Source organism: Danio rerio, chromosome 15, assembly GCF_052040795.2.
Source record: "Danio rerio strain M-AB ecotype USA chromosome 15, GRCz13ab, whole genome shotgun sequence".
Lineage (NCBI taxonomy): Eukaryota > Metazoa > Chordata > Actinopteri > Cypriniformes > Danionidae > Danio > Danio rerio.
The window spans coordinates 629,092-640,000 of record NC_141035.1 but is presented as its reverse complement, the minus strand read 5'-3'; the positions used below and the strand labels follow the sequence as shown (position 1 = coordinate 640,000).

The window sequence follows — 10,909 nt, the reverse complement described above, 5'->3', positions numbered from 1 at the left end:
CAAGCGTGTTGATTGAGATGCAGCTATTGTCAGTTCGTTTCTGCAGAGTGGTGTTAACATGTATGATTTTCCCAAATCTAGACCTGATGCTTCTGAAAGAGGAAAATCAGGACCTGAAAGATGTGCAAGAGGAGGATCAGCCTGAAGAACAACTTAATCTCAAAACTCGGACAACAAATAAGTCTTACTTGCAAAAAAGTGTCCCGGAGACTAATTCCAGTACCTGCCAGCAGTGTGGAAAGAGTTTCAGTGGGAAGCGAAACCTTGAGGTGCACATGAGGATTCACACTGGAGAGAAGCCGTTCACCTGCCAACACTGTGGGAAGAGCTTCACTCAAAAGGGGAACCTTAAAAGCCACATGATAATCCACAGCGGAGAGAAGCCTTACGCCTGCCAAATCTGTGGGAAGAAGTTTGCTCAAAAACGAAACCGCGCCGACCACATGAGACTGCACACCGGAGAGAAGTCCTTCACCTGCAACCTGTGTGGAAAGAGCTTCACTCAGAAAGGCAATCTTAAAAGCCACTTGATCATTCACAGCGGAGAGAAGCCTTACAGCTGCCAACAGTGCCAAAGCACCTTCACTCAAAAGGTGCACCTTGAACAACACATGAAAGTCCACAGCGGAGAGAAGCCGTTCACATGCGATCAGTGTGGAAAGAGCTTCACGCTCAAAGACTCTCTCGGCTCCCACATGAGAGCTCACACAGGAGAAAGCCAGTTTATCTGTCATCAGTGCGGGAAAAGCTTCAATCACAAAAAAAGCTTCAATATTCACCTGAGAGTTCACACCGGAGAGGAGCCGTACACGTGCTGTTGGTGTGGACGGAGTTTCAGATATAAAGCATCCCTCGATGTCCACATTAGAGTTCACACAGGGGAAAACCCTCATACCTGCCGACTCTGCGGGAAGAGCTTCACACAGAAGGGCTCTCTTAAGGCACACATGATCATTCACACTGGAGAGAAGCCGTTCACATGTGTTCAGTGCGGAAAGAGCTTTAGACGAAAACTAACCTTGAACGAACACGTGAAGATTCACATTGAGAGTGAACTATTAGATCAATGTAATGCAGCTACATCAACGTGTAAAGATTCACTAACATGAAACTCTTGAAGATACTAAAGGAACTGGAGAGATGTTTGCCAGCACTACCTGCAAGATTAGTGCTTCCTTGATTGCAGCAGTCTTGAAGATTTGTGCCCCAACCCTACCTAAACACACTTGAACAAGCTAATCAAGGTCTGAGTGTTAAACTGTGGCAACACGGCACTTCATCAGTGTGTAAAGATTCACCTACATGAAACACTTGAAGACACTGTGAAGTACCTGAAAACATGTTTGCCAGCACTACCTGCAAGTTGAGCGCTTCCTGGATCGCTGCAGTCCTGAAGATTTGTGCCTCAACCCTAATCAAACACACTTGAACGAGATAATCAAGGTCTATCGAGGTGTCAAACTGCACTTTTCGGCTCATTGACTTTAATTCATAAGCATGCCAATTGCAGCAGACCAAAAACGCAAGCTCTGACAACAAGTTTTTGATGTCAATGAATTCGAAAGTTCAAGCTTGGTGAACTCTGACCTGTGACATCACATCATGTGATTGTGTGAGACCGATAGAAGAGCAAAGCTTGACCTCTCTGTACAGAAAATTGAAATATGGAGCAGTTGCTCGATTTAATAATGTCGGATAACCTTTAATCCTGCCCTTTTTCGCAGCGCATTATTCAGTGTGTCTGTCCATTTTTTGCACTTGTTTAAATTCTATTTAATGTAGCACACATAATTGCCGTCTTTTTGTGGCTATCGTGACCTGACGCTTGATACTGTGAACATCAGTAAAGATCGTCAATTGTTTTTTTTCGTGTCTCTTTGGCCTACAAACCCGAGTGTCGATCTCAGTTTGTTTATTTCCCCCATTTCCAGGAATGGTATAGTTTTTGTGGGGGTTTTTTGGTGTGTTGATTTTGTTAGCATTCCCTAATCCCTTCATTGTGTTGACACATTCAGAACCCTTCTTTCTCACAATATTTCTCAATCGTGAGACACTCTGAATGGTGTTTATGCACAGGGACTTTTATTTTAAGATCTGATTCCATCAATGATCTGCACTGTCTGATTGATTATAGACGATATAAAGTGGTTCTCAGACCAGAAAAGGAGCACTGCATTAAATTAAATGTATTTTACCACAGTAATACCAATGATGTTTCTGCGCTCGCCTGCTGCTACTGATGGCGCTCGTGTTTAAACGGGCTTTCATCTGGTTTTACGCAACTAAATGATTGCTTAAGGTTCAATCCCAATTCTGTTTTTGTACCCCTTCTGAGTTTTCCGGGAAACAAAACAATGTGGGAGATGGGTCTGAAATACGGGAGACTCGCTAAAGAGAATTGGTTAATTACATTACAACATTGATGCTGAAAAAGGAACCTTATGAACCGTCACATTCAGCCGACACTGGAAGTTTATCTGTGGCTGAATAGCACTAGCTGTGCATATACAGCTCTTTGCGTGACAAACTTGGAATTTTGAAGGGGGAAAGGATGCAATTGCCTTTTATTCAGTGGCATAGTGGAAACATGCCTCCACATGAAAGGCAGGTTTCCACATGGTTTTGTTTTTCGTCTTCTTCGCTGTGGATGCTTTGCTTTGGAATGCAACTAACAAAAGGCGTTTACTTATCTCTCATCAGTGATATGGTTTTATCTACTTGCATATGTAAGTTTGAGTAGCAGCAGGAGTTTGCTGGAACACTAGTGAGTAAGGAAGTGTCATGCTTGAGTTTAAAAAAAGAGATGTCTTTTGTAACTGGAGGGGTATAAATTGTTCAAACTTGTGTCGAAAGTCTGCACTGACTGCAGATGTTGTGGAAACCAGCCAGGACTTCTGTAAAGCTGACAACACTCAATCAGAAGGTGAGAAATACACTTTATTTCTACTAAAATACTTTTATTGGAAATAAATTTTTTTGCGACTGTATATTATTTGGGTGTTCAGCTGGTATAAAATATTCAGCAAAATACATATGCTGAGAGCAGGCAGGAAAATCTTAGCTGGACATTTCATTTTGATAATGATGAATGTGTATATATTTCATGCAGTATATATGTGTATACACTGGTAACACTTTAGGTCACAATTCATGCCATTAACTACTTGTTTATTAGTTGCCTATTATTAATATTACCTGTTCATTAGTAGTTATAAAGAGTGATCTTATTCTGCACACCTAATCCTACCTAAACCCAACTTCTACATTAATAAATAGTTGGTTATTAAGATAGCAGTGTTAATTGTTTGTTAGCAGAGTGAATTGTGACCTAAACTAAAGTGTATTTACTTGTTGATTTGCTATTAAAATGTCGAGACTTCTTAACCAGCATAACAAAAATCATTTCTGCAGACCATCTCCTTTCAGCTGGCTGAGTGCTGCACTGTAGAACCTGTTTTCCTGAATGCATATTTGTGGGGTTTCTAGAACTCGCACACTTCTTTGTGCACTTTTTCATGATTTCTAGGTCACACAGTAAACAATAGTCACCAATATTTACATTTGTTGTCAATTTAAAGGCCGTAAATTTATTATGACTTAATTATTAATAAAAGTCTTGTTTATTGTGAAATAATCTATGCACAATAATCTATGCACATAAGTCGGCACCTGTCATTTTATTAATTCGATTTATATATTTTTAAATGGTAATTTAAGGTATTTAATAACTTGTTTTCCGTTTGCATTTTCAGTTATAGGCATAATTCACCCAAAATGAAAATGTACTCACTATTTCCACACCCTCAATGGGTTCCTACTTTTTTATGCGGTTGTTTCTTTTGTTCTAGACAAGATATTTTAAAGAAAGTTGAAAAACCTGTACCCACGGTCATTCATTAATACCATGGATGTCATTGATTACATATTTCCAGCTTTCTTCAAACTATATATTTTCACATTTAACAGAAGACTGTATAGAAACCCATTCATATACAGGGGTTGGACAATGAAACTGAAACGCCTGGTTTTAGACCATAGGTCATTAGTATGGTGTAGAATTTTTTTTTTGCACGTATTTTGAGCCGTTCTTCTTCAGAATAGTGTTCAGGTCAAAACATGATGCTGCTGGAGGAAAACCTTTCCTGAGTAACTCCTCCAAAACACCCCAAAGCACTTAATGCTATATTACTGTGCGGACCATGGGAGATGTTCAACTTCACTGTCATGTTCATTGAACCACTCTGTCTCCAGTCCTGCTGTGTGTGTTGCTGCATTATCATCCTAATACACCACCACCTCTAGGATACAGTGTGTGACCCATTGGGTCACATAATCCTCCAGAATGGTTGGGTAGTCTATGGCAGTGTCCATCTAGCACCAGTATTTGGGCCTAGGGAATGCCATGATATTGAGCCTAAACCATCACTGAATGTGCATTTTTAAGCTATCTTGCGTTCTCGTGTAACGTCATCATCCACTGCAAAAGTTCAGTTCAAATATTTAACACCGCAGGAATGGAGGATGTGTGAAAGGCCAATTCTTCCTAGATTGGGTGGCATGGCAGCCTAGTGGTTAGCACTGTTGCCTCACAGCAAGAACATCACTGGTTCTAATCCTTACTAGGCCAGTCAATATTCTGTGTGGAGTTTGAATGTTCTCCCCGTGCTCGCATGGGTTTTCCCCATGTTCCCCGTTTTACTCCCACTGACCAAAGACGTGTCATAAGTAAATTGACTTAAACCAAATTGCCACCATGGTCAAGTTCTTAGCCAACAGTAGTTCTTCCTCATAAAGCAATTTGTTATTAGCCATACATAAGCAGGGGAGTTCTTGAGACCTTCCTGAACTCAATCTCTGCTCTCGCCCTACATACGGGAGGGAGCCCAGGGCTTGAGGAACTTTTGAGCTCAGGGCTCTCTCCCGGCATAGCATGCCAAACACACTTATAATTCAACATCTGTTAAATGTGAACTCTTGAAAGATAATTATGTTGGGCAGACTGATAAAGATTATTCTGATAATAAAATTAGAATTAAAGCTAAAGCTACAAAAAGCCAGCAGGTCACAAGCACATTTCCCAGTGGTGACATATAGCTAAGGAAATTCATCTTATGTGATTTGAACCTACAGATGATGGTGAATGTATGTGAACTGAATGCTCTATTTGAAATAAAGTAGAAATCGTGAATCAAGTTTAAATATATCCATATTTGGTATAGATCTTTTGAAGGTTCTGTACATGAAGGAATTTTAATCTTGTTAATTATGAATTACATGAATAAATTGTTTCTAAATATATGCAACATTCTTTTTCAATTTCCTGTTTTGTGTAGGAACCATATTGACCCAGCCTAGATCCTGTAAACTAACCAAGAAAGATTCACTGATTATTCATCATGGCATGTGAACGGGACTACAACACTCTAATGGCTGGTGTGCAAGAGCTTGATCTTCAAGGAAATGCAATCCCCAGCGATCTTTTACTAACAGGTGAACATTCAATTCCGCTTGCCGTAAATCCACGTGGTCAGGTACTGATGGCTGCATCTCATTATGGTCAGGGACGTATTGTGGTGTTGGGACATGAAGGATTCCTAACACGCTTTCCTGTCCTGATGAAGAATGCCCTGACTTGGCTCAGGCCAACTACCAGAGATGCTGGGGTTGTAGGAATTCAGAGGCGTTTACGTGCAGTAGCTGAAAACTTCCCAATCAAGACAGAGCTAATAGACTTTCGGAATGACTTATCTATATATATCACAGATGCTTACAGTGTTGAGACATGTGCAAAGGATCTGGTAGCTTTTCTCAAAGCTGGGGGTGGTTTGATTATTGCTGGACAAGCCTGGCATTGGTCTCACAAACACCCACAAGAAAGCACTATTAGGAACTTTCCAGGCAACAAGGTCTGCAGTGTTGCAGGGATTTATTTTACAGAGCATCCAGGACAAGTCAGCATCTTTCCTGTTCCTAGAAATATCCCTTCTACTTGGCGTGCTTTGTCGTAAGCCTAGCAGACATGCATGCATTATTTCCCATTCTTTAACAAAAATAACATGTAATAAATTGCATTTAATTGTTTCTTTTCAGAATGTGCCAGAATGTTAAGAAGGATTTGGAGTTCTTGCTGGAAGGTGTCTCAGAGTTCGACACTTGTGGGACTTCAGCATCTGAGGTGTTGGTGCACGGACCATTGGCATTTCCCATCGCTCTCACTCCAGATGAAAAACCATTTTTTGCTGGTGCCTATTATGGGCTAGGTCGAGTAATTCTGGTATCCCATGAATGCTACCTGAGCAAGAACACCACATCCACTTTCATGATCAATGCTGTCAAGTGGCTTGCTGAGGGTCGCCAGGGTGTTGTTGGGATCTTACCAAGCCTCAAAGCAGCCCATGAGGTACTGGCCAAATCTGGTTTAGATTGTCAGTTGACTGATTTCAGAGATGACCTTAGCGTCTACGTCTGCACTTCCTACAGTGATGCCCACTGTGCAGAGATCCAAGAATTTGTTGCAGAAGGTGGAGGACTTCTGATTGGTGGTCATGCTTGGAATTGGGCTAGAACTAACTGGAGCTCTAATGTGATGACTGAATACCCAGGAAACCGCATTCTTAACGAGATGGGATTGAGTCTTTTGGAAAATACCTTGAGTGGAGGTTTATATAAAGCTCCAGAAGTAGAGCATAGTAGTGAAGAGGGGTACCACTTTTGGAGAATGCTGCAGCGATTTGCTGAACATGTCAAATTAGGACAAAAACTGACTGATCAAGAACAGGACTACCTGAAGCAGCTGGGCAACGATTGTGCCAGTTACCTTCGCATGCGCTGTTATGATAGTGCTGCTTACACTTCAGTGTTAGCTCTTCTTACTGACATAGTGAAGATGCCAAGTTTTCCACAAGTGAGTAGTACCTGTCCTGTGGAAAGTCCCAAAGACCGCATGATGCTCCACATTGGTAAGGAGGTCTACAAAGTGACACCTGATCCTGATGCCCTTATTTCATACATCATCAAGGACAGACCCAATTTGCCCACTGTGTCTAATGCAAGAGTTCGGATCACTGCCAACACTGCAGGTACTAAAATTGCTCCGGTACTGAGGTTCTCATGATGACGGGAGTTCAAATCCCGTTCTTGAGGTCCTTTGCTAATCTTTCCCCTTTCTTTCTGTTCTCATCCATTCAGGCATCCCAAGTTGGGAAAATTGTATCTGAGTAGGGACGTGTGCGGGCGAGACGTACCTGAAGAGCGGTGGGGGTCAATTGCACGCGAGGTACCTGAAAAGGAGTGGGGTGGGGGTGAGTTGCACGCGACATACCTGAAGAGAGGTGGGGGTGAGCTGCGCTCGACATACCTGAAGAGAGGTGGGGGTGAGCTGCGCTCGACATACCTGAAGAGAGGTGGGGGTGAGTTGCGCTCGACATACCTGAAGAGAGGTGGGGGTGAGTTGCGCTCGACATACCTGAAGAGAGGTGGGGGTGAGTTGTGCGCGAGATACCTGAAGAGCGGTGGGGTGAGTTGTGCACGAGATACCTGAAGATTGGTGTGGTGGGGGTAAGCTACATGCAACGTACCTGAAGAGCAGTGGGGGTTAGTTGCATGCGACATATCTAAAGAGAGGTGGGGGTGAGTTGTGCACAACGTACCTGAAGAGCAGTGGGGTGGGGTTGAGTTATGCGCAACATACCTGAAGAGCTGGGAGGGATGCGGTGGAGAGGGGTGTGCGACGTATTTAAGGACCGGGTGGGAGACGCACGATTTCCGGGAAATTATCATTCATTTGAGGGCATGCAGGAGTCTATATGCATTTGGGGGATACTGCTGGAACTTACGGGAGACTTGGGATGTCTGTTCATTCCTTTTTCACTGTGGACTTTCCTATCAAATAAATGTGAAAAACTCAATGTTTGTGCAGTCTAAATGCATTGTAAAATAAAATGTTTTAAGATTCGGAAGAATGGATCAGCACTGGCTTATATCTTTCTCCTGGTATGAAGACATACATCACAATACCTCCAGAGATCATTGGAACAAAATGGCAGGTAATATATAAAGTATATTCATTCTGTGAAATAGTTCTTCATGCACACTTATTTTGTTAGACACAACCTTAATGCTTATTCGGCTTAGAGTTATTTACATGAGCAGACACTCTTTGCAGGTACAGCTTGGTTGTCAGACAGATAACATTGGTGGATCAAACGTCCTCAAGCGAGCTCCTGTGGTCCATGAGCGATTCCCCTTGGACTCAGAAAAGGTCCAGGTCTGTAATCTGTGGGGAGGACTCATCTACTTCGTAGCACCTCCCGAAAGCAAAGTGGATGGGGTGGAAATTGTTGTGCAGACCGCAGTACAGGCTCCATACTTCAAATCTGGTAAGAATTCTAAATTAATGTTCAATAAGTGGTTGAATATATTTACAGGTGTAATGTAAAAACTGAAAATGGCTGTGCTCCTCAGGAGAGACCAGTGTAGCTGACTGGGTGGGCAAGATTCGTCAGAGACCTGCTCCCTGGGCAGAACTTGAGTTTGAAAACCTCGTCATGACCTTGCCCTCAGATTTCATTCGGAATCTGGAGCGCCCTGATGAGGTGGCTAAACTTTGGGATGCCATAATGAGAAGCGTAAGTGACTTGGCAGCAACTCCAGCCAAATTCCCCCGGAAGGAGCGATTTGTTGGAGATGTTCAGATCTCTGCTGGTCAGTGAATAAAACATCACTATTACAAATTCAATCATGTCATTTAGTTTAACTACATTTAACACACTCTGACCTGGTAATGTAACGGTTGCTTATTTTCTCACCTTAGGTTTCATGCATTCTGGATATCCCATAATGATGCTCTCCAGTTCTGCTTCACAACTACTAAATGTGAAGGAAGCCCATAAACATGATTTCTGGGGACCACTTCACGAGTTGGGCCATAACCAGCAGCGTAAGGTTTGGGAGTTTCCTCCACACACCACTGAGTGCACCTGCAACCTGTGGTCAGTGTACGTCCATGAGAAAGTGCTGGGTGTGAATAAGGCTAAAGCTCATCCATGCATGACTCTAGAAAGCCGGCAGGCTTGTATCAAGAAGTATTTCAGTGGTGGAAAGGATTTAAAAAACTGGACTAAGGCCACAGCACTCGAGACTTACATGCAGGTACAAAGAGATTCTCAAAGTTTTACAGTATTGTGTATTCTTTTTAATTTTATTAAGAGTTTAAAGTACTCACTTATTTTCTGTCATCTGTGTCAAATAACTGATTCAATTTATTTCCAGCTTCAGGAGAAATTCGGCTGGGATGCCTTCAAGAAAGTATTTTCTCTCTACCATGATATGAAAGATGTCCCAAAGGACAACGCAGGCAAGATGAATCTATATGCCAAGACCTTCTCCAAGGTGGTCAACCACAACTTGTCTCCATTCTTCAAAACATGGGGTTGGCCCATCCAGCCCAACACAGAACAGGAGCTGTCCCATCTGCCAGCATGGAGAGACCATCCTGTTAACCAGTATGCATAAGAACATGTTGGATAGCAATGAATAATGCACACAGTTTTGAATATGGAGTTTCAAAAACATTACCATAATCATGTTTTACTTTTCATTTGATTAGTGCATAGATGAGATTAGTGCATAGATGATATATATTAGTGTGAGGTGCTTGCATGTTATTTAAAGCACTTATTAATCAAATGCAGCTGTATGGTAAGTGGGCTAAAGATAAATGTAACCAGAAAATAGGCATTTTTGAATGTAAGAAATAATTCTCAACTCAATAAATAAATCACAATAATTGAGCAGTTGTCCACATCCTGTAGAACAAGTGGATCTCTATTGCCCTCTGCTGGTTAAAACTACTGTTTTCTTAGTTTCTAATCTCTTCTGATTTATCATTGACCCACAGAGGACAGAACTCTACACCTGACAGCTAGATTAACATCCTGAAACAACCTAAATTAAAATAAGATAATTTGAGTGTATTCTCCATCAAAAAAAGTAAAATTTCACACACAAGCTAATACTTTAGGAATTTTGTGGTCAAATATGTATAAAAGCACTTAATCCAAAAACACAGCATCAATGTACAGATGAAAATTAACACTTTATTTTAATGTGTTACTAAGTAATTACAATTAATTATGCATAAATACATACAACTAACCCACATTATAACTCTGACCATATAGTAAGTGCATACATTATTTTAAGGTTACAGTGTAATTATTCATTTAACTACTGAGTGACATTAATGTTGTAATCAAATGATAGATAAATTGTATAGTGTTTTAACAACTATATAAATTGTAGGGCTCGTATCAACCCTGAATATCATAAATGTAAACTGGAAACAATTAGATGGAGCTTAATTTAATTTCACCCTCTAGTGGTGTTTAATTAAAGGTTTGCCTTTTAAAAACACCACTGGATGCTTCAGATTAATCCAGTCTGTGCATTATCCTCCTGATGGAATGAACAGAGGCACAGTGATAAAGACCTGTTTGGCTTCATTCATGTCTTTTTTCAAAGCTCTGCATTTTAACTTCTTGACAAACCACCAGATGGCACTGAATGGAAATTGAATTAGATGAGCTGAATATGTGCAGTGCGTGCAACTGATCATTACCTTGCAATAGCTATTTTTTCATCCACCTATTTTTATGCGCAATTTTGCATATGTGCATAAAAAAACAGCTGATGGAAATGCTATGATGCGCATAAATTTTGAAAATGTGCATTAAAAGCATATGCGCATTACTTGGCAGGATAAACTTCTTATTCGATAAGAAAAGATGCACGTAAATTTCGATGGAAACACTTTTACTGCACAAATTCCAGTATGTGCATTAATAAAAGTCATGTGATTCTTTCATAAGAGATCATGTGATGATGAAAATGTGTGTGAATGGACACACCG

General features: G+C 41.1%; 2 protein-coding genes across 13 annotated transcripts in view; both read left to right on the top strand.

Moving 5' to 3' along the window:
* LOC147840488 (uncharacterized) overlaps positions 1-1,862 on the top strand; it is a 6,772-nt gene extending 4,910 nt beyond the window's left edge. For all 4 annotated transcript variants that reach the window (XM_087283614.1, XM_087283615.1, XM_087283613.1 and 1 more), the window contains one exon: positions 82-1,862. In XM_087283614.1, the coding sequence (XP_087139740.1) occupies positions 82-1,109 (1,028 nt within the window). In that variant the 3' untranslated portion in view covers positions 1,110-1,862. The remainder of the gene's footprint in view (positions 1-81) is intronic.
* Positions 1,863-2,643: 781 nt separating this feature from the next.
* On the top strand, positions 2,644-9,784 carry si:ch211-210b2.2. Of its 9 annotated transcripts, none has more exons than XM_087283500.1 (9): positions 2,644-2,923; positions 5,334-5,490; positions 6,091-7,079; positions 7,189-7,403; positions 7,476-8,045; positions 8,165-8,378; positions 8,464-8,703; positions 8,813-9,150; positions 9,271-9,784. In XM_087283500.1, the coding sequence occupies exons 5-9, from the start codon at positions 7,995-7,997 to the stop codon at positions 9,511-9,513; spliced, it is 1,086 nt and encodes a 361-aa protein (XP_087139626.1). In that variant the 5' UTR covers positions 2,644-2,923; positions 5,334-5,490; positions 6,091-7,079; positions 7,189-7,403; positions 7,476-7,994; the 3' UTR covers positions 9,514-9,784. The 9 variants fall into 9 exon arrangements, 8 of the variants coding, with proteins under 8 accessions (XP_087139626.1, XP_087139623.1, XP_087139622.1 ...); XM_087283497.1 differs by having other exon boundaries at positions 5,334-6,004; positions 7,189-7,367; XM_087283496.1 differs by having other exon boundaries at positions 5,334-6,004.
* Positions 9,785-10,909: the final 1,125 nt, after the last annotated feature.

What these genes read in the sequence shown, in the direction of transcription:
- si:ch211-210b2.2 (XM_087283493.1), top strand. Translation starts at nt 5,397, where the DNA reads ATGGCATGTGAACGGGACTACAACACTCTAATGGCTGGTGTGCAAGAG. An exon ending in TCATTGGAACAAAATGGCAG is followed by an intron (nt 8,046 to 8,164) that starts GTAATATATAAA and finishes CACTCTTTGCAG; the next exon opens with GTACAGCTTGGTTGTCAGAC. An exon ending in CACTCGAGACTTACATGCAG is followed by an intron (nt 9,151 to 9,270) that starts GTACAAAGAGAT and finishes ATTTATTTCCAG; the next exon opens with CTTCAGGAGAAATTCGGCTG.